At 36.6% G+C, this 24087-nt stretch overlaps 1 protein-coding gene across 10 annotated transcripts in view; it reads left to right on the top strand.

The window, feature by feature from the left end:
* The window catches only part of QKI (QKI, KH domain containing RNA binding), a 151096-nt gene extending 130618 nt beyond the window's left edge, over nucleotides 1-20478 (top strand). Inside the window, exons 5-8 of one of the 10 annotated variants that reach the window (XR_012496815.2) lie at nucleotides 5771-5858; nucleotides 7233-7532; nucleotides 8496-10393; nucleotides 14312-20478. Coding sequence is in view for 9 of the 10 variants with exons in the window: in XM_074333800.2 (XP_074189901.1) it covers nucleotides 5771-5858; nucleotides 7233-7532; nucleotides 8496-8647 (540 nt within the window). In the remaining variant the exon portion in view is untranslated. Of the gene's footprint in view, nucleotides 1-5770; nucleotides 5859-7232; nucleotides 7533-8238; nucleotides 13744-14311 lie in introns of those variants that run through there. The other 9 variants (XM_074333801.2, XM_074333797.2, XM_074333800.2 and 6 more) reach the window with 9 other exon arrangements.
* Nucleotides 20479-24087: the final 3609 nt, after the last annotated feature.

Below are 24087 nucleotides of genomic sequence, written 5' to 3'. Positions count from 1 at the left end.
CCCCGATGCACAGTCCACTATCTCCATGACATCTCCGCTTGGGTGTTTAAAGTGGGCATTGCAGGCTTAGTATTTGATGCCATATCACTCAGCCTTTCTCTTCTCATGAAATGGAGCCCCGATACACTTTGATTGCTTAATCTAAAACCCTAAATATCATTCTTGAATGTCTCCTTTTCCCTCACCCCATACATCCAACTGGTCATTAAGTCCTGTCAAGTTCTTTTACTTTTTCCATCTCTGTTATTACCTGCACCCATGTCCAGTTCATCTTCTGTTGTCTCCTGGACTGAACTAAAGCTCATTCCTGCTCTTTTCATTCGTCCCCAACAGTCCATTCACAAAGTAGCAGAATGAGCCTTTAAAGACAAATTTTGTTGTCACTCCCCTGTGTAAGACCCTCTGTTTAAATTCAAGTCACTGAAGTTCTTTGCCAGACTTTTCTTCAGCTCGCAGATGCAGGCGATGATTGGTATTAAAAGTCTTTATAAATGTTGGTCACTCTTTCCTTTTCTCTTCTCTACTTATTGCTTGTTCAGCCCTGTTCTACAAGTGAATTAGCCATGTACTTTTTCCTTTATTTTTGGAAGACCTTTTATACTCATTTTATATTTATAGAAAAATATTTAATGTATTGAACAAGTTGAGTTTTGCAAGGCTTTGGGAGCTGTAAAGAAGACTGGATATTGATTAATTTATGGATATTAGTTATGATAAATTTCCTAAAAACAACATGAAAAAATAGAAAAGATGAGATAACAGGTGGCTGTATATGATTGATCCCTCCTTAAAGGAGCAGCATAGATTTAGAGAAATGATACATAACGTGTGGGAATGGTTAGAAAAGACTGTACTCTGAGAGGGCAGTGACTTGGGCCATTAGGAGAGCAGGGTACAAACTGCTCAGGATTGGGTCTGACTCGGAGGCAGAAAAGCACAGGAACGCATATGTAGGGGACAGTGGACAAATGATTGTCACTAGTAAAAACATTGTAAATAGGATTGCTTGTGGAAGTCGTCAGTGAGTGAATGCTAAGCTAGATAGTTTGGACTTTACTTACAGGCAGTGGTTCAAATTATTAGTTGACACATTTTTAATGATGTGGAAATATTCGTACATTTTTTTAGCTCTCTATTACGAATTATACTGTTGTGGGTTTTTTAAAATGTGTACTTTTTAAAGTACCAAATAAACATGATTTTCTTCGTTTCTTATGAGAGGTCTTTTTTCTTTATTTATTTTTATTGGGGAATATTGGGGAACGGTGTGTTTCTCCAGGGCCCATGAGCTCCAAGTCATTGTCCTTCAATCTAGTTGTGGAGGGTGCAGCTCAGCTCCTAGTTCAGTCACCGTTTTCAATCTTAGTTGTAGGCGGCACAGCCCACCATCCCATGTGGGAATTGAACTGGCAACCTTGTGGTTGAGAGCTCGTGCTCTAACCAGCTGAGCCATCCCGCCACCCTTACGAGAGGTCTTTGAATGCAAAAGGTACTCCTACTTAACGTCACCACAGCATTGGGGAGGTGTAATGAGGACTTCGGATGACGTACTCTGAGTTGGAAGCCATTTTGCAGTATGACCTTTGGTAATCTTGGAAAAGTCACCTAACCTGTCTGAGCCTCAGGGGTAATGTGGTACCAGTGCCATAGATGTGTTATGAGCGGAAAGTGCTTGTGATAAAGGCCTCATATCTAGTTCTCAGAAGGGCCCTGGGCCTGTAGAGGGTTAGCAAGTGTTTGTTAGATTTGTAAACTTTTATGTTTCAAAGGTAAAAATGTTCATAATATTTAATAATCCTTACATAATGTTTTCCAAAACATACGAAAAATATTCATCTACCCTATGATGCAGCAAATTTTCACTCTTAGGTATTTATCCCAAAGAAAAAAAAAACAACTTATGTTCACAACAAAAGCCTTGAACATACATTTTCGTAGTAGCTTTATTCACAATATCCCAAAACTAGAAACACCCAAATGTCCGTAGCAGAAGAATGGATAAATAAAATACTACTCAGCTGTGAAAACTAATGAACTACTGATACGTGCAGCACTATGGAGGCGGTTCATAAATATGCTGAGGGAAGGAAGCTGGGCACGAAGGACGTGTATATACTATGCGATTCCATTGTCTGAAATTCCAGAATAGGCAAAACTAAACTGAGGTGATGGAGGTCTGGTCTTGGTGGGGGCTTGGCCGGGAGCAGGAACCAAGGAACTTTCTGAGTGGTGTCTGATATGCATTCATCGGAACTGATTGAATGTGGCACTTAGGACCTCAGAATTTCACCACATGTAAAGTATACCTTCACTTCTTAAATATAGAGCAGATACTTAAATATGAGAAGTTGTGAGGTCTAGGTGACCACTTACGTTCAGTGTTGTAAGGTAGCATTTTATGACCTTAGATTTGGTTGCTTCAGAACAGCTTCCTTTGTTATAAATGAGAAAGTCAGCGCTCCGTCTGTGTGCAGGTGCTTGACTCTGAGCGAGTTCTGTAAAATTCCTCTTGGAATGTGTAGAGTTGAGCTGTATGATTTCAGGATGCCACATTTGATCAGCTTCTTAACTTTGAGAGAAGAGGTCAGATAAACTCCTGGCCTGAAACCTGGCTATAGAAAAAACTTAGTGGTGATACTAAGAAACCAGCAAGTTTCTTGTCTGAAATCCTATTTGAAAAAGAGGTGGCATCCACCTTCCACGGTGTTGAGGCAGGTATGTGCTGTCAAGTTTCGTTGACAAAACCAGGACAAGAAGGCTGAAATACCCACTTGTGTGTGGAAGGAATTCTGCAATGAGCTCTAGCATCTCCCAAGTGAGCACAGCGGCTGGAGTGGCGAGGAGCCCCGAGGAATGCTCATTCCAGAGAGACCTCCAGGCTCAGGTTGCAGCTTTGCCGACTGGATCCAGTGCTCTGCTTCATGTCGCTGTGGCCTGACATCACGTGCTACAGTCCAGTGTCCACACCGTAATTCCTAACTTGTCAGTCTCAGTGGCCTCTAGCGAAGTCATTATGGCATGTCCCCCTGACACCCCCAGCGAAAGCTGTGCTGCTCTGGGTTTTATTCTCTTGAGGGCTCTCTGCTGATGTCACTACATCTGTCTCTCAGTCTCCTGCACCCTGCAGAAGTCTCACACCTGCGTGCACGTACCCCAGTGTGCACACTTGTATTTCTCCCATCATCTTCTCTTTGGCTTTCTCCCATGTTTGACACTGCATCTGTAGAAATTCCATGAAAACATGTATTCCACATTCTTCTCTGTACAGGGCTCTCTGTATGAGGCATTATGTCAGGGTGTCCAAACTTTTTTCAACGTTTTTCACCAAGGGCCATATGCGGTAAAATACACAAACAGCCGGGCCACTCACTCGAGGTGAAGTATGTATTGCCTCACCTCGTTTATTTAAGTAAACTAAATATATTTTTGGAATTTGCTGCGGGCCAATTAAAAGTGGATCACGGGCTGCAGTTGGCCCGCGGGCCACAGTTTGGACACCCCTGCATTATGTCATATCACTTCTTCCATCTTCATTTCTTCCTCTTAATTTGCTGAGTTTTAAGCTGTACTACTTTCTCGCTGTGGAAGATGACCTAAGGTGTATCTAGTGCTTTTCTGCTTTATATAGAGAGTGCAATTTGTATACTTCTTTTGGTACTCCATTATGTGTGTATGTGTTTATTTAAATTGAAAATGATTTGCTATGTTAATATTTAGTATTATTAGTTTCCAGTGAACAAGTTTAATCATAACGGATTTCCAGTTAAGTCCTCCCTTCCAGTAATAGTGCTTACTTATTTTTATCTGTAATAATTAATTGCTGGTCTTTCAAGGAAATCCTATTACTGCATTTTTTTCATTCATCTTTGTACAGATTCATAGGGATCAAGGAATAGTAATTCCACAAACATGCAAGTATCCTCTTCATGTTCTCCTGCTGCAAAGTAGGCTTTTGAAAAGTTGGCCGTGGCACATCAATCATGGTCTTCATGATGTTTTCACTCATCCTTTTCCTTAATTATTTTTGTGTTTTATGTTTTATTAAAAATTCATTCAGCAGTTCTCTGTACTACAAGTTATCGTGTCCCATTTTCTGCTGTAGTGCCAAGGTCAGTTTTGGTATCATTTACAACTGCAGTAGAAAAGGAGACTGAGAAGCTTGTTATCAGTTCTGCTCCTTTCTTGAATCAGGAAGGACCAAACTTATAAACATGTATAATTGGGTTCCTTCCTCTTTAAATACTAAATTCTGAGGATTAGCTAATGAATAAAACATATGAGCAGCTCCTAGTTCCTTTGTACCACCATCTTCAGGGATGAACCTGGGCGGTGGACTTTTGTCTGCCGCCTGCTTGTACTGTGGCTGGTTCAAGTTCATCCTGTAGGATTTAGACACTTGAAGTTTGAAATAAAGTTAAAGATTTCTCATACCAATCATTTAAAAAATGAGTTCTAGTAAATAACTTGGGGGTGGGGGAGAAAAGGGACATAGGCAGTGATAAGTAAGAAATAGTTCTTCCCTGGAGCTTATTTTGGCGGTGGTGAGAGACAACCACCTGTGATTCAAGGCAGAGACAATATAACCTGGGGGTGGCCCTTCGAAAAAGTGGTATTTAAGTGAAAGTTGGGGGGGGATTAGGTGGGATTTGGAAAGTGGCTCTGTGGAGTGGAGTACAGAGAATCATTCAAGATGGAGTTTACGGGAGTATGCGCAGAGCTGAGTAAGGGCGAGTGATTTGGGACAGCATACAAGTAAAAAGTAGATTAATTGGTTTAAGTTGAGAAGGGAGTTTGGGGCCAGATCATAAGTAGCTTAAATGGTTTATACTTTTAGATAGCAAGAAACCACGAAGGGTTTTGAGACATGAGATTAAGAAGCCTCAAGAGGAAAATTGCATTTGGGGCAATTAATCTGGCCATGTATGTATGTCAATTGATTGGAGAACAGACACCATTAAGATACGTTTGTAGTAGTTTTGATAATACCCCAATAATGACTAGAACAGGGTGATGACTGGAAAGAATGGGGTGACTCCAAGGTCAACAGGATGGCTTTACATTCTGATAGTCAGAGACAGCCCTGGTTCTGCCTGTCGTCATAGCAGAGTTAGCTAGTAGGATCCTGTTTGCTTTTAAATTTTTCATGGTTTGGACAATACATGAAATGGTGACCCTAACGATAGATCTGCTTCAGAATTGATAACACTTGTTAACTTAGGGGAGAGGAATGTTGGCAGAATACATATACAAATTTTAGAAATTCTTATGATTTCATTAAATTTCCCTTTTTTGAGAATTAAACAGAAAATTATCTTACCTGAATACCATAATCAAATCATATATGCTTAAAATCTCTGTTTTAGCTTTTGTTTTTTATCTTTTAATGACTACATTGAGTTTTGGAATCTTCAACAAAATGATAGATGCTAAAGAGAAGATACTGTATTTAATCTTATCTAACATTTCATTCATTCCATTTGAAAGCAAAGCTTTTTAGGAGAACATCAATAAATCCGTGTAACTTAAATTAACATTTTCTAAATAGAAACGCAGCTAATGGCAGTTAAGTATCCTCTGTACCAATACACGCTCGGTGAGAGAATAGGCTTCATTCAGTGTGTCAGGACCTTAGCTTCCCTCGTCTTCTTTTCCTAATTGAAACGCATGGCTGTAGTCACATGCAATCTGGTTTAAGGCTCCGGCATAGAAACCGTTGTGGTGTGTGGACCCCCATCTCAGTGCTCACTGCTCTTTTGTTTTCCATGTGTAGGCAGAGGGAGAAGACAGCCTGAAGAAGATGCAGCTGATGGAGCTCGCGATTCTGAATGGCACCTACAGAGATGCCAACATTAAATCACGTAAGAATGAGACTGAGGCCCAGGGGTACAGCCCTCTCAGCTGTTTGTCCACAAACCTTTCTCCTTTGGGCAGCACAACACATGAACAGTTAAACAAAGGGGAGAGTAGAAGTAATTGTCACTTGATAGGGGGCTGACAGTCCTATTTTTACTGCTTCTGCAAATTGAGAACACACTCTTGATTTTACTTTATGCCAGCATGTCTTTAAGTTTTGGGTTTACAAACTTTTCTTTTGATGAAATTTCAACTTCTAAATTCAAGAGTCTTGAGTAAATTTCTTACTCTGTTAACTACAGATCTAAGGCTTCTAGCTTATTATGTTACATTTATGAAAAGGATGCAAAAAAAAATCACATCTTTTTTTAAAGCTAATTTGGAATGTATCTGAATGCAGTGATCCTTCTGTTGGATTCTGTCCTTTCCCCCGGCTTGCATGTTTTCCCTCCGGTATTGTTTCTCTATTGATTTTATATGTGAGTTCACAGAGAGCAGTAGGCGATACTATTTTAAATCCAGCTTTTTCCTTTATATATATATTTGTGCATGTTTTCATAAGCTAAAGAGGATTGTTTTTTATATTTAAAATTATTACGTGAAATTTACATTTTGACAGCCTAAGGTTTACATATTTTGTATGAATATAATTTCATATTTAAATTATTAATTTTTTAAAGAAATTGAATTTTAAAGTTCTAGCCAAGTTTCCAAAATGTAGACAACCTGGTGAGTTTAGAAGTGGTTACTTTACAAATGGTTGGCTTCCATTTACTCGTGAGAATGAGTATATCATTAACAGTCATGTATTTAGTTAGGAATGGGACGTTTAGTGTATTATTTTTCTATGATGAAGTTTATTCCTACCCGTGCAGGAAATTTATGTATAATTAGTGGTTACTTAATAACAATAAAAACTATTCTTTCTTTAATTTGAAACTGAAGCTACTCTTTAGAAATACACCAAAGGCTGTATTTCTGTGGACTCCAATTAAAAAAAATTTTAACATCTTTTCATGCAAGTGTTTTCTTGTGCTTCTGCATGCACCTTTAGTCTCGAGAGATTTTAAAAACAGAGATATAGCAAATATGAACTAAATATAACCTTTTTTAATGTTCTTGTTCGTTTTTTTTGTTTGTTTTTTACAGTGGCTTTTTAATTTTTGCACATTCATTCTTAATCACATTGGGAAAGGGGCAGCTGTTTGCATTTGATTGGTGTGCTTTGGCATTTCCGTGTGATCAGCGCATGTACTAATGATTTCCTTTTATTTTTCTTCTTTCCTGCTTTTTCCTTTCTTTTTCCTACTTCCCTCTCATTTTCTGTATTTTACACCACTGTCTCTACACTTCCTTCTAACTTTCTTTGCTTACTGTAGCAGCCCTTGCCTTTTCTCTTGCAGCAACAGCCCAGGCTGCTCCAAGGATTATTACTGGGCCTGCGCCTGTTCTCCCACCAGCTGCCCTGCGTACTCCTACGCCAGCTGGCCCTACCATAATGCCTTTGATCAGACAAATACAGACCGCGGTCATGCCAAACGGAACTCCTCACCCAACTGCTGCAATAGTTCCTCCAGGGCCAGAAGCTGGTTTAATCTACACACCCTATGAATACCCCTACACGTTGGCGCCAGCTACGTCAATCCTTGAGTATCCTATTGAACCTAGTGGTGTATTAGGTAAGTTGTTTTCTCTGTATGGTTAACAGTTTTCCTCATAACTTTTGCTGCCCTAGCCTTTGAAAACATTGTATCAGTTTTAGAGAGGCAAGACAAGTTTCCAGGAGGAAAGACTGAAGACTGGGTTTTATTTCAGCCCCCCATAAAGGCTCCCCTTTTAAATAATTGCACCTTAGAGTTATTCAGATTCACTTTGGATGGGTATATTTGCTATGAATATTTTAAACAGGAAATACTTTACACTTTTGACATCAGTGAGGTCCTCGTGAGTTTCAGATCCCACCCATTGGCCTACTTCTCCCATCCCCTTTGCCACCCAAAGTTAGATTCTTTTTGTAGCACAGATTTATTTGTCAGCTAAATTTTCATTTTCTATGTGAAAAGTACTGTGAGAGAGATTTTTTTAAACTAATTGTGTATGTGTTTTCTAATATTTGTGATCACTTAAAATATGAAAGGACACCAGTAAATAGCTTCATTCTTTGGGTTTCTTCAGTTTTTCTCTTTTGGAGTCCTAGTTAATATTAAACATAAGAGAAATTCTTAATTTCGATAGCACAGTATGGAATTGCTAAGTAAGTACCAAGTCACAGAGTTAGAATCACACTTGAGGCAAAAATTTAAGGTCATACTATAAACGCTCAGTTTTACATGAACAAAAAGTGGTGTGCTTGAAAAAGACATTACCGATGCCTTTTTTTTATAGAGTGGATTGAAATGCCAGTCATGCCTGATATTTCAGCCCATTGACTTGCTGGAGGAAGGACTAGAGTACAGCAGCTGTTATAACACGACCAGTCAATGTGGAACAGGCTGCTTCCGTGCTTGCTGCCCCTTTGTTTTACCAGACAGAATTTGAATTCTTTTTTTCCTTGAATTGTACATGACCTTGGTGCTGCATGCATGCTGTTGACTCTTAGGACTTTGATCTTTTAAGTTTTTTTTTTTTGTTTTTTTTTCCAGCATTAATACTGATTTATCAAAATTTGAAAGCCTTTAATGAACCTGGACACAGAGATTTAAACTTGAAAACTCATTGTTCAATTAAAGAAAGCCACAATGCTCTGTATGTTATCTGTGTGTGTGCATGCACTCAGGTGCTCATTGTTTCATGAACAAATACATTTTATTGTACGCGTTTCCCATTTATCTCTAAATCATTGTATAAAGTATTACAGGTCAGAATTCTACCATAGAACTGTTTATGCGAAGCTTGTTTCTGTTGCATATTTCTTGAAGCATTTTAAAAATAACATGTAACATATAACCTGTTTACCTTTTCCTTTCTGTTAACGCTCTGTCCTGTGGCCCCTGCCTGCTCCTCCCCCAGAGCTCCTCCCTGCTGCACGCACAGCGTCTGTTCGAGGAGTTCGACTGTTGCTTCCCGCAGGGCTGGCACTCTTAGCCACCAGCTGCTATCCCAGCACTCTCAATGCAAGATCTCACTGATTTTGCCTCGTGAAATGATACTTGTATAAGATTAGTTTATCTAAAGTGAGAAATGGCTGATGGACCAGTTTACTGCTTAGAATCAGCAAGAGGCACTGCAAAATTTGTTTCTCATTTCAAAGCACTATGGTTTATTTGTTGTGTTGGGAAATTTTTAGTTATAATCCTTAATTATATTATACTGACAAAAATTAAAAGCAAAACATACAGATGCCTAATTGGCATTCATAAGATGAACAATGATGAGGACTATCTAAGTGACTAAAATCCATTATGATCAATTTTATTTCTTGCTTTGCCATCTAAGCAGTAAAACATATTGATTGACCACTTGGAGAATTAAGACAATTATTTCAAATTGCTAAGCTATAGTAAATTTGCACACAGATAACATGCATGCTATATATCAAGTCTCACATCATTTTAAAATAAGCAGTGCCCTTCAAAACAGATGCAGACATGTGTGTTGGTGGTAGTGAGGAGATTGGTATTAGCATCAAATCTTCATTTATGACTAATTTTTAATTCCCTTCCTTTTATCTTTAGGTATGGCTTTCCCAACGAAAGGCTAAGAATTCAAGAACGGTCTTAACTGAACCCTCATCAGATCTGAATTTAACAAATGCTTAGTCTCAGCAGCCTTCGGGGGTGGGGTGGGAGGGAAGCTTAGCCTAGCAGTCAGTGACTTACTTGCACTTTTTGCACACTGATAGAAAGTAAACGTATGTTATTAATTTGGTTTAGTCTGTAATCTTACAAAGTAACGGTAATTTTAAAGGAGTGTGTAGTAGTATACTGACTGCTAAGTGTACTATACTGTTTGCTTTACTAATCACCTAATTCATTGCAGTTCATACTTATTGACTCAAAAGTTTAAAAACACAATCTGTAGGCTTTAAGAGTTGCTTTTAAACCTTTTTAAGTGATAAACTCTGGAAGTGTTCTTAAGGTTAGGAAACAATTGTCAGTATTAAACATGGTATTATTTAAGTAGTCCTGCTGCAAGAAGGCACTTCAGTGAATATGTGACTAGTAAAGCTTGAATATGTTTGGATCTAATAGCATTCATGAAATACTGTAACTTGGGATTGTAAATGAATGGATGAAATAGGTTAAGGCCAAGATGTTTGAAATAAATGCAATATTAATAGACGCATATATACGCAACATACTATGGTTAATTTTAAAACTACTGTGCCTTAATGTGTTTCTTAAAACGAAACTTTTGTAGTAAATTAACATTTGAAATCCATTTTGATAAACCTGCTGTTAATGTTTGTTTTCTTTTCCCTTGTGAATGTTTTCTAACTTTGTCTTGGTAATTGCAATTTAACTAGGTGCGGTGGCTACTAAAGTTCGAAGGCACGATATGCGTGTCCATCCTTACCAAAGGATTGTGACCGCAGACCGAGGTTAGTTTAGTTCTGCAGTTCTTGTTTATAAGAAATGCGCTGGGTGTCCATACAATTTGCAACACCACACCTGATGGAAAAATATATAACTGCTTACCTGCACACCATTTCTTTTCCTTTTCTGAATTAATTTATAATAATTGACAGATTTGAGGGTTGGGTTTTTTTTTCTCCCTTCATATTTTAACTTATTACATCCTATTAGTATGTACTATGATTTATTCCTACTAAAACGTAAATTAGTCCATTTGGGGAGCTATAAATTTTGTTTTTGCCTTATTTTTCAGTAATAATTTTTGTGAAAATTTTACCTTTTAATTGTTCTGAAATTTTGGGTTGGTTTTGCAAAATGAACTGAGCTGATGGTGCTTTAATGAGAGAAGTAAGGGAATGCCTCCTGTGTTCTTTTGGAGAAAATTGAAGATTTAGTTTCCATACGTATTTGAGCCACTGTATAAACGTGAGGATATACATGTCAAGTACTTAGCCTAAATCAACAAAGTAAGGACTGTGAACTTAACTCTGATGCAGTGGAGCTTTTATAAATCAGAAAATCATTTCCCTTTTGTATTTTTTTCCAAAATGGATCCTTTGATTTTTTTTTTTTCTTTTTTTTTTTTTTGTTGTTGTCTGCTGCTAAAATATATTATCTAAAGGTAAACCATCTCTTGAACTTCTGTGGTGACATGAATCCAGCTGTTTGAATATCTTTTTTGACTAACCTGTGACTGGAAAATAAGTCTTCATTTTTCTCCTTTTCAACATTTGTAATTTGTGTCCTATATATGCCCTTGGACCCCTTTATAAATTATTCATGTTTATTAAGGAGTGATATTTTCGGTTTATTGACATTGAATCGTTTTCTGAGTTTGTCATCACAAGATAGGAATCTGAAGCAAGATAGAAAAGCATTTTTTACAAGCTTTTATTATGGCACATTTATTACCTACTAATAGGTTGATCAAAGTCTCTAATGTTAGTGGGGAAAGTGATGGTTTCACACCCCAATTCTATATCTTCTATGAACTTATGAAAGACCTGCCTGCTTTGCATGGTTATCTTGAATATGGATGATAAGTATTGGACACAGCTGTTGTCCACATCGGAATGAAATACTTTTACAAAGATATTGATGATATTTATTTAGCATCATATATAATTCAAGAGCCTTGAAGACTTTTAATTAATACATTACTTGTAGTGATTATTTAATGAACAAAATAAATAGACCCCTAAGCTCAACGATTATCTGTGGCGATGATACTCCTTGTAAGTGTGTCGCTACCCTTCTTGCATCAGAACAAGTCTCCTAGTGAAGGAGGACATTGTTAGAAGAAAAAGTTATTTAGATTGAAAGAATCCCGATAATTCCATGAATAAATAGAAACTTTCTTTTCACATTGCTAATGTCTAAAATAATTCAAAAGAGTATTTTAAAGTAGTTTTTCTTCTGTTAACCTTTATGCCCCTTTTAGATTTCTCATAATTTTGTTTTAACACAACAATTATTGGCCTATTTAATACTCCAGTCCTTGAGATGGCTGAAAATATTAGGAAGATTTGACTGTATTAGGAAACAACAACACATTCCGTGCATGGCTCTGTTGCAGTTATATGTGTTTTGATTAGTCCTGTCACTGTTTTTTTTTGTTTGTTTGTTTGTTTGTTTTTTCAAAAATTGCAATGTCAGCAAACCGAAATGCTACCATTTTTCCCTCTAAGTAACAGAATAGTTTGTATACTGCTGTTATTATCACTGAATGCACTCACTGGTCTAAGGAAGATGTCTGAAGTCCTTCGCTTAAATTATTTTATGATACTACTGTTTTCTCTATTTTTGAGGGTTTTTTAATTTTTTAATCTTTTGAAGGGAAGATTAATATTAGTGTTCATTTAATGCAAGGAAACTCAGCCCTTGGACCTATAACCATGTAATTCTATATGAGCAGTTAGAATACTGCATGGTTGACGAATATCTAGTTTTTTACTAAAAATAAACCCATCTCTACACATATTTAAAAACTGAATTTGAAGCCTATAAAAGACCAACTGACTTTTTAGTTGTAATGAACCGTAAGTGATTTTACACGGTTGACACACCTGTGTGTACTGTAGGAGGCCAGGACTTGGCAGAGGATGTATTTTAGGTGTACTGGTATATATATAAATGGTAGTTTGCTTTGTTTATATATTCCACATGCAAAAAAAAAAAAAATCAGAATATTTCTGAATAAGGATTTTGCAAAAACCATTATTTACATAATTTGTATAAGAAATTTAATACAATTCTAATCAAAATTTTAAGTAATCAAAAATGCTTTAAGATTCTGTCTTTCCTGGAGTACCTATGGAATGGTATGACTACATCATGTTAAATATTTATTTTCTTCTTTGATTTTGGGATAGCCGTTTTTATTTTAAATAAAATTTCACTATTTTGAAGAAGTTCAGGGAAGATTTGGTCACACTCAAGATACAGTATTTTTGTAGTATTTATAAACTATCTTAAATGATAGACTATAAAAAGCATTTTTGTTATATGAAGGTAAACCAGTCCATTATATAGCTCACGTAAACTCTGTGAACATTATACCTACTGGGTCTGATTTGTGAAGTGGCACAGAATCTACCTTTGCACTGAATAATTTTCATATCTCCTCTGCCTTAGTCACAGTGGCAACAGTACAGAAAATTCTATCAAACCTCAGAATTTAGTAGAAATAATTAAGCTGTTGAATGAGTCTTAAATCATACTACTGTTAAGTGGACCAAGTTTGGTGACGCAAAATGGGACAGAGATTGATTAAGGACATGGGGAACGATTACTTTTCCACTTGAGAACTACTTTATGTTTTACTGTAATTTTTTAAAAATTTTTTGTTCCGTTTGTTATTTTTCAAAAGAAAATAGTATTTACAGGTGGCTTTTAAAATATATAAAGCAGGAATGTATATGAAATGTCAGATTTTATTGTATTTGCAGAGAATTAGCTTTGAAATTGAATAAAGAAAGCTGTTTGTAGTTTTAAACTGCCTTATTGGTATCAGTTAGAAATTTCTTCTATTTTTTGATGTACTTAGAGCTTTTTGAGTATAGAATTTTAAATGGCAAGATTTTACAGTGTTTACATGCAAGTGCATTTTATAAGTGTTCTATATGTGTAAAATAGTATTTTCAACTGGAAAATGTTGGCCAGTGCAGAAGGCCTGGCCTTTTTCTGGTTCCCATGATGTTGCCTACACTGCTAGACTACAGTTTAGTGTTGCTTTGTATCATGAGGCCAAGGAATTCCATGTTGTTTGTACATAGAATAATTGAAAAAGCAATAAACATTTATTGAACAAAAGAAACCTTGTTTGGCCCAGAGTTTATGTTGAACCAAATTGTTCACAGAAATTAAAATACCTTTAGATTCAATTCTGTTAATCATCAGTTATTAATAATCACATCCATCATTAATAGTTGCTTTAATGCTTGCATCTGAGAGAATACTAATGCTTAATAGCAGTCAGATACTGATAACTGCACTGACTGTTTCAAAATTCTGTATACCAAACCTATTCATTGTTGTTGTTTTCCAGTTTCCTTCATTGACTGCTACTAACTATTAGTTGTTAGTTACATTTTATTTCTATTTTTTTCCTGTTAACCAGTTTTTTTTTGTTTGTTTTTGTTTTTTTGTGGGAGTGGGCTCTCCTTCATTTGTTCAAATCATGATATGAAGTTGTCATGATTTTTATTGTATTCTGTAGATGGTGTCAATCAGTTTGTCAGAATTAAACATGCTTTTTTTTATTAGTTGTGATTAGTTTTTCATGTTGTCATTAAGCCGTCACTAGCTGAAACTAATCTCTTCTCTATCTTTTCTTTTCTTTTTTTTTTTTTTTTTTGTTTTGTTTTTTGTTTCTAACCACCCAGCCGCCACCGGCAACTAACCTATGACCTTCTGACCTCTGAACTCTTCACCCAATGATGACCTGACCATGCCTGCCTGCTGATCAGTTAACTGGTAATCGCCTTTGCTTGCCTGTCGTCAGTGCAGCGAGCTGAGGCACTTGTCCGTTCGTCTTACCATCTAACCAAACAAAAGACAAAGAAATTGTCCTCCAACTCAGCTTTTGGGTCTTTTTTTTCTCCTTTTTTTTTTTTTTTTTTCCTGTTTGGGTGAAAGTGGTTCTAGAAACTGCACTGAATAGTAGTAAAGCAATAAGGCCCAATTCATCCCACAGCACTGGTCATCTTTTAAAGTCCCACCCTAAGCGAACGGTAAGAAGGCCTCACTTCAGAAGGGGAGACAGATGGCCCTTAACTACTCAGTGACAGAGGCAGTTACTGTGAGAGACTTGTAGGAATCTCTTCTCATAGCGAGTCTAAGCTCTCTGAATGTACTGTGTGGTGATGCATCATGCATGAACCTTTGGTCAGGGATGTCATTGGTGAAGTGATTTCAAAAAGTATTCAAAATTTGATACGCTGTTTAGTCTCTACAGTGCCCTCAGAGGGCAAAGTTGCAGCCTTTTTTTATATAGCCTGCCAAAATTTGAAGTATTAGAAGTGTGCCATGAGAGAACAACTTAACAAGGAATTTTGAAAAGTAATGCAAAGAACAAAACTGCAACACTATTTTTAAGAAGAGAAATATCTGAGTTAAAATTACTGAACCTTTATTTTACACCTCCTTAAAAAAATATACGAGAACAAGGTACATGCATTATGTGTCACATTACTGGGCAAACTGTTCAAATATTTTTTTTAAACCTCCCTGTATAGAAAAAATCATTAAGGATGTAAAAGCCATGCTTGCCTATTTGCTGTATACATGTAATGAAATTGTAGATAAAAGTGTAGTGCATTGAAACAAATGATCAAAAGTAGATACTTTTACTATACAAGGGTGCTGGTGCAGAAAAAAATATATATATTTTTGGAAATGTAGCATTTTATACTTTCAAGTGTTATAAAAAAAAAAAAGAAAAAGAACAAAGAAACCCTTTATTTCATTAAATGATTTTTTCTGGTGGTTGTCAAGAAACAAAAGACCAAAAGAGCCTTTTTGTCTTTCTTTTTTATTTTTTAAGTATTGGAATAAGTCTAAAGAAAAGAAAGTGCCTTATTTTTCTTCATGGTCATTTAGTCAAGTGTCTCATAAGATCAGCTCCTCCCTCGGAATACAAGTTCATACATGTTATTCAGTGCCCAGTATGTGCAAGAAGATATGAGGGGAGACAAATGAGTTGATGGTTTGAATTATATAATTTTTGCCACGTTACCTTGATACAAATTTGCCAAATCTGATACTGTGAAATAATTTGATAATTTTTCTAATGCGTAACAAGTAAGTTTTAAAACATCATTCTTTTAAAATCATAATTGATTGCTTTCGGTTATTGCAATATTTAGTGTTAGCCCAGAGGATTCTGAGATAAAAATTATGTGTGATTTGAACATCAGTTTACAGACAAAATTATAGCTTTGTTTTATTTGGAGAAGGGGATGTATGTTGGATTCTATCTTATTAATTGGAAGTTAATAGTATACTTTGCAAACATTTTCACAAAAAGGAATCTTTGTGATTTTCATTCTGGAAAATAATGTTTTTTAAATGACCCAAACTTAATGAGACTTCTTTCTACCACGCTAGATCACTTGGGTCGTCCATCTCTTTGCTGGTCTTAGTAACCAACCTAAGCTGCCCCACCCCGCACACATTTTTTTTTCTTAACTATAAAAGAATGTGAAAAACTAGCATTGTGCATATAAACACTCAACTACATGAGTTGAAGCTTCCCATTTGTCATGAAATTCAGTTAGTTTTTGTAGTTGAAGCTATTTGTGCACAGAGCCTCTATCTAAACACTTTCAGTGAGTAGTCATTAACTGCTCAGTACCAGACGTGGCAAATACCTAGGGCAGTGGGTCCCCAGCTCATCAACTCGTTCCCTCTTCCATACCTTCCCAGTCAAAGGTCAGCAGGAAGCTCAGTCAGCACGTTCGTGGTGACCTCCATCACCTGGTCTCACTTGGAAACCGGTTTCAGTTTATTTACTATGCAATAGACATTCATTGCTTTGTATCGGCTAGCTTTGGTTCCATGTGCCACTGCTTTGTCTTTCTGTTACACATACAGTTGTTTTGGTTTATTTACAATATATGCTGTGCCATTTTGGTTTTTGTTTTGTTTGGTTGGTGAATAAATTTGCGACACTCAAACACTTGAGGTGGTAGTAGTTTAAAAACGATACCAGTATTTGATCCAGTTTCATCTCAACTATGTTATACCTGGACATTTTAGACGTTTATCAAAGGTCTTTTATGGGGAAGAAAGTAAATGTATGAAATACATGTGTGACATTTATGAGTAATGTTGGCTCTGAACAAACTTTTGAAAACTTAGTTGACACAATTTTGGATCAACTGAAAAAAAAAGCATGACTTTTGAAATCTCTGAATGCCTTGGTTCTCAGTATTATCATTCTTTATTGAATTTATTTCTTATTAAAATATGTAGTTTTTAAGACTTTTTTTGACAGTATTATGTAATTTTTTAGCGTGGGTAGATGGGAGTGTCGCTTGTATGTTACCGTACAGCTGACATGTATTTTTGTCTATTCTTTATTATCTTAGTAGTTTCATGCTGTGTATGTACCATAACCAACCTATTGCCTATGAGAAACATGTAAGATAATGTATTTACAGCCATTGTTACAAGTTTATAATGTATTTTTCTATCTTGTTTTATATGTATGTTATATAACATTCAAAAAGAATTTTTTTCTTGATTGAGAAAAGGATACAAAATGCAAAATCCACAATTTTGATATCTGAAAATTGCCAATTGTTTTGCAGTACTTTATTATATTGGGTGTCGTGTCTTTCTTGGGCTTTTTAGTTAGCTAATGAATTAATACATTAGACACTTTTGGGTTTTAGTTGGGATTTTACATAGCTTGCATTTTAATTCTTTGGTTCTTTGCTGTTTCTATTAACCCATGGCATTATTTTAATAAATGTTATAATACCAACCTACTAACTCTGGACTATGTCTGTTTATTAACCTTTACGTGTTTAATTGAATAAACAAATAAAGACAAAAGAATGTAAAGTCTTGAATTACTGGACTAACCCTGAAGAACGTGACCACAGATAACATAGCGTGACGTGTTTTTTTGTTGTTTGTCAGCTGACAATTCCGCACACTACTGTTAAAATGGCTTTGGTTATTCTTTTCCCTTGTGGGGGAGATACCAGTAGAGAGGGGAACAAAATAGCTTTGGTTCGAGGCCGTCTTCTTCTAGTCTTGCCACTTGCCTTTCGGCCTCTGCGTTACTAATTCCACACTTTCTTATTCTTCCTTCTCCAAAATAATCACTGTCTGCTCACAGCATAAAGAGTAAAGAGATTCGTTGTAACGAAGTCCCCAAGAAACCAGTTTGATTCTTTGTTGAACCGTTTCTTTTAATTTCTATAAGCGGGTAATGTTATGGTTACATTATAAAGCAAAGAATCTGCTGAGGTTTTGTCTTTTCAGATTTATGTTTTAATTGGACGCATTTCTTTTACGAAGTGTTCATCTGTTTTAGCCAGCTGTTCCTTTGGGGGCGCTCACCACAGGTGAAGCCAGAGGTGGAGTGGCTCTGTTTCTCATGACAGCCATTGACCGTGACAATCCACCCCATGTGACTGTGCCCCAGATACCAGACAGCATTTTCAGCTTTCCTCAGGTGTTCTCTCTCTCTCACCTGCTAGAGTGCAGTCAGAATATGCCATTACTACAGGAAGTTTAAGGGACAAGGAAACTGGCATTTGGGAAATTAGATATCATTAAAATTTCTTGCATGCAAGTGAATTTAAGAAGCTTCATTCGATATCTTCATGCCTTTCTTGCCTGCAGCCTAGGTAAATTGCTATGAATTCTTGCGTTTAACTCTTGAAGTGTGTTTTTATTTCACAGATGTTGGTAATCTTTTCTGTGAAACAGTTCTGGATAATAAATTCTTAGGATGAATTTTTGCATTTGTAAATAATGACTTATTTTTGTAAATTATGGTTTATTTATTTTAAAGTTCTAAACTTTGGGGCTGAAATGAGTCGCATGTTACAGAAGACATAGCTAGCTGCCTGTACCAATATGCTTTTAACCAGTCATACTGTCCAAGTAGCCCCATATTTATTTATTCCCATAGTATATGTACATGTGTGAAACACAGGATAGTGATAACAGCTGACTGAGTCATAATTGAGATGGTCATATGGATTGTTTATCTGTGGGGGGTGTTCATTATCGGTAGGTAGACAGGCTTTAATACACCACCAGCTGTAAAAGTTCTCATTGAGATGGTCTCATTGAGATGGTCTCATTGAGATGGTCATATGGATTGTTTATCTGTGGGGGGTGTTCATTATCGGTAGGTAGACAGAGCTGTAATACACCACCAGCTGTAAAAGTTCTCATTGCCGTGCAGTTCACGTTATTCTGCAGGGATCTGAACATGTCTTTCAAGCTGCTATACACAAGTCATGGTACCATGTCACTTAGCTTGATGAGTTTCTGTGCACTCACTGTGCAGTTTCTGACGCCTGTGGATGCAGTCTTGTCTCACTTTCAGTTGAGGCTAATTTATAATCATGTCCTATTGTCACCTTTTACATGTTGGAAAAATTGCAAAAGGCCCTTTTTAAAAGGTGAAAATAACATTACAAATCCCATTTTTATTCAGTCTGTGATAGTATTTAAACATGAAATTAACCGAATTCTTAGAATGATAAAATGCTAGAGTCAGTATTTTTTACTACTTGGTAAAACAATTGAAAGTGAAGCTTTCAGTCAAGAAGTTGGTCAGATTAATGTAGTTAGTAGTTAATGCTTTTTTTACTCTCAGGCAAAGTGTCAAAGAATAAAGAAGGTCCGATGAAAGTAGACACATCCACCCTCGTGCAGTTGCTTCACGCTCTTAGCAGAGCCCGCCTAAGAGGCCCCCCGTGAAGCCACGCTGTGCGTTGGTGTACACAGCATAGGTGGGGAGGTCAACTTTCCTAAGTAAACACTAGATAAATATGAAGGATCTAAATTTTCTAGTGCATCAAAAGCAGACAGTAGGTTTAAATGAAATTGTTCATTACCAAATCAGTCTTTTTTACCAGTGTAGCCTAACACTTATTATATATATGAGAGTCTAAGTTTCTCCTGTCTGGTGGTGGGGAGGGGTGCAGGGCAGGGTTGTTTGCTTGTTTGGGATGAGAGGTCTGTATTCCTTGATAACAGTTACTTACAGTATTTCCAGTAAGTGATTTTTAATAGGATGAAAAGGATTGCTAAATTATAATCCATTATTTAATAGCAAAAATTACTCAAAACTTTTGGGACTTACAAACTGTAAGAAGTACTTAAGGTAATTTTTTAACATCGCAAATTCCCTAATACCTTTATTTAAAGTGGAAAAATAATTCATTTTACATACAACACTTTTAGAAATATTCATATGGTACACATCTAATTTTATCTGGTTTCTTTAAAATTAAATTGAAATTTCAGTCTTTGTTATGAAGAGACTTAAAATACTGGAACTCAATGCTGAATCAAACTGGTTCACCTAAGCATAGAACTCTCTTTTCTGTGTTTCTGCTGCACTAATACTGGGGACGGGAAGGAAGAATTACCTCAGAGTAGAAGCGAGTAGTGAGTGAAGCAGGTAGCAACTTAACACTGCGTATGATTTTGCTGTCTCTTGGCAAAAGACCATATTGTGGAACAAAGCTCAGCTCCCAGTGTAAAAAAAATGCATCTTTTTAAGAATGCTATTATTGAGCAGTTTTGATCACCAAATACATCTTTTATGGTTTATATTGTGGTGTATATCAAACATTTAGAATTGTACTTGCAGAATTTGTATGTAGAGAGAAAAGTTGGACTAGGTCTTCCCAAGTCGCGTGAATGGAGAGCCCCGTCTGCCTGTGCATGAAGTGCAATAAGCCAACCGGAGGAAGTGGTGCCCTTCGTCCTCGAGACACCTGCAGCTGCACACGCTGCAGGTGCCCCCCAAGCCCTCTGTATAAATATCAGAATAAATGCACATTTTTCATTTTTACTGATGGTTTTACTATTTAAAGAAAACAAGAATCTGACATTCTAGAGCTCTAATGGAACTGAACTGGAATGTGACCATAATGTTTGCCCTGATTGCAGTGATGAAAAAGAAATCTGTAAACACACTTCTACAGTGCTCCTCAGTCGGGGACACATCCAAAATAGTTGTCGTTTCTAATTGAGAAACTCAGGTACGATTTGTACGTAGATGTTAGAAAAAGAAAAGAATGCTGACCAAATCTTGATCTCAGCTATGTGAAAATGACTTGTTTTATCAATTTCTTGAACAAAGGAGAATTGGTAGAAAGATTGCTTCCAGTGTTTTGAAATCTTTAAGGGTTTATGTTGACATCTATCTATGTTTTATGACTCCGTGCATCTTGAGTTTCCCAGTCCTTTTTCATACAATATCCAAGTTCTCCTTACCGATCACTCATTAGAACCTTCGGTTTCCTTGGCAGTATCCTTTTCACAAGCTTCTAAAAGTAGCTGACACAGGTAGGACCCAGAGCACCGGACAGACTAACGGCAGCAGCCATTCGCAAAGTCTGCACTTCTGCAAAGATCAAAATACCCAGAAAGCTCAAGTCGATTCTCATGGTATCCTTTAGCTGAAACAATCATTTCGCTAACCCCCTCTAAACCAAGTACTTCCCCAGTTAGTCACTGCCCGACACTTCTTACTGCTCCTGGAGTGACAAATGTGCTGTGGGTTTCCTTTCCCATCTTGCTTCATTTATGGCACCTCCCTGGTGCCCTCAGGCATCCGTGCTTGACTCTGGATCCAGAGGCACTTTTCACTCTTCAAACACCAAGCTAATTTCTCAAAGGGTATAATGTAAAACAGGCTTTAATGTTTTTCCTCTTGAAAAATCAGGTGAATGTGGTTTCTAAACCAAAAATATTCGTCTGTCATCATAATCCATACATACTTTATTTCTTAGTATTTAATAAGGGAGAAATTTCTATTAAGTGAGCAGAGGGATGAGGTTACATTTGGGTTTCCTTCCTAATGTAATTTTTTTGTAATCTGCGAGCTCTATAGTAATTCTGGTTTCGTTAGAAAGCAGTTTAACTGAATATTTAACAGTTGTGTTAAAAATATTCTGCATCTAAAAGCAAATAGTGATAATATGTTTGGGATCACATTTTTTCCAGAAAAATGTATATTAAAATTAGATTATTTCAGTTAAGCGCTGTTTTGTGATCTATATAAAGAGCACAGACCACCATAAAAGTGCTGCTGTTTGTGTGCTAGACAGTTTCAGAGCGTCTCAAAATTAGTATACAAATTTAACAGTGGTTGTGTTTTCCTAATGTGTGCTCTGGATACTTAACTGGATACTAATGAAAGTTACGGGGGGGAAATGATTGAGCAAAATAAAATATTTGCAAATGAATCCACAAGTATTTTCTTGCAGAACTATTCAAGTTGGTACTACAAATTTCATGATCACTCCTTTAACTTAGAGCTCCTATTATATATCAGGGTTGGGAATGAATGAAGTACCTTGGCTAGGCTTGAAACCTGAATTTTCAAAGGTGCTCATACCAGTGTTTTAAATGATTTAGTCTATGAAATTAGAACAAGTGCAAGTGGAAAGTTGCTTTGAATACATCTTAATTAAATGGTTTATATTAATGAATGATGCTTTTGCCCACTGTTTTCCCACTCAGGTAAAAGGGCACTACAAAATTTGTTCAAAGGTTAAACTTATTCTACACGGTAGGAAAATGTAAAACTTGTTCGTGGGTGGAGCACTACACGTGTGAAAACACCTAAGGATGCAAGGAGCTAAGATCTAAATTGATATGTGAGGAAAGAACACTAGATTAACAAATCAAATGTACAAATGCCCCACTCAACCATTCAAGCATCAGTTTTTTTGAATATTAGTGGTAAAGTTGGTTCTTGAGTCAAAGGTGGAAATTAAACTGGGAAAGTGATATCGCTAGGTATCATTGTTGACATTATAGATACCTCCCTTTGCTTTTGGAGCTTTTATAATAAAAGCAACCTGGCATGGAGAGACAGAAGAAAATATGTGTTTTGTGTATTCAAAAGGGCACTGCATTGTCATTGAATTCTATGTGAATCTATTTGACATATTCTGTACTATTCAAGGAAAACATTAATGATGTGGACCTCACCAATTACCTACATGCCATTTAACTGGCAGGCACTGAGATCTTGTAAATACTTTGCTTCAGAGAGGTGTTAACCTGAATTTTTCGGAACCGCTTGTTACAGTGTACAGAAAATTCTCCACCTCCATGCTCGAGAGTTGATAGCAAAGTAAAGTTACTGAATCACAAAGCATAGGTTGTATCTGAACTAACACTAGTGAGAAATACCCCCAGAAGATACAACTTGTTTTAAATTTGAAATACACTGTGTAATATTTTTTTCTACAGAACTCCAAATTTGAGTAAATATGCAATCAACTATGACCCAAGTGAGTGTGTGTTAAGGGAAATAATAGGAAGCTCATTCTTTCCTTACCAGTATAATCGCAGAATTCAAAGAAGTGATTTCTCCAACAGCATTGCACAGAGCTAATTGGAAGGAAAAATAGAAAAAAATTATAAATACTGAACTTGAAAAATGGAGTTGGTTACCATACCAACTTCCATTTCTTTCTTTTATTTTGTACAACGACCCACAGATGATGACAGTGATGTGTGCTGTGCGGTCCCTGTCCATTCTCGCAGGTTGCTCACAAGAGTTTGGTAATAGTGTCCAAACACACCGTCTGGCTGACAGCCCTCAGTGGGTCCTACGGAATCCCTTCAGATTTGTACGCGCAGTAGTCCCTATTATCTCTCCTTTTCAGTCAGAATTACTACCTACTTGCCCTCCGAAAATGTCTTAAGAATAGAAACCAGAGTTGTGGTAATGGAATTAAAATACAGACGTGCCAGGGGAGATGTGCGGGCTGAATGTTAGAAAATGATTGTTGTAGTCCCACGTTGTACACCAATGGCTTTAGAAATCAAATACTAGCTAAAAGACACTAGAAAGTGGCCCCTCAGGAATCAAGTCTGTCTTGGACCCGGTATTACTTATATCAGCACTTCAGTCCACGTTTTTAGTGCTTGGACCGTGGACACAAGGAGATAATCAGATGCTATAACAGTATGTGATTCAATAAAATCAGCATACATGTAACAAAAAGAACCATTTCTCTGCTTATCAGAGCACCAAACTAAATGTGGTAAACCCGTGGGATAAAATGGTTGATGCTTTAGAATGAGAAAACGAACACATACCCTTTGAATATCCATGTCCTTCCAAAAATGCTTCCTGGGTGGCCTGTTTGGGAGACTCAGATAAGCCTCAAATATGTGGTCTGGGTAGACATCACAAGTAGGAATTTTTCACTGAAGACATCCTTCATTTCACAAGTAATTTTTAGACCCTTTTAATATAAAATTGACAAATGTTTTACTGTTACCCTTAAGTTATGCTCTTCAAACAAAGCAGCTCTAAGAAAATTGATGGTAAAATGTTTGTGACAGGCCATATTAAAAACGTAAATGTATAAGGTGTATGCTGTGCGTTTTTTAATGGCAAGTTTTATTTTGCAATGTTTTTTAAGATTTTTAAAAA

This window comes from Rhinolophus sinicus, chromosome 2 (assembly GCF_057876585.1).
Source record: "Rhinolophus sinicus isolate RSI-liver-muscle chromosome 2, RSI-T2T, whole genome shotgun sequence".
Lineage (NCBI taxonomy): Eukaryota > Metazoa > Chordata > Mammalia > Chiroptera > Rhinolophidae > Rhinolophus > Rhinolophus sinicus.
Note: the sequence above shows the minus strand (reverse complement) of the source record. Positions and strands in the feature narration are given on the sequence as shown.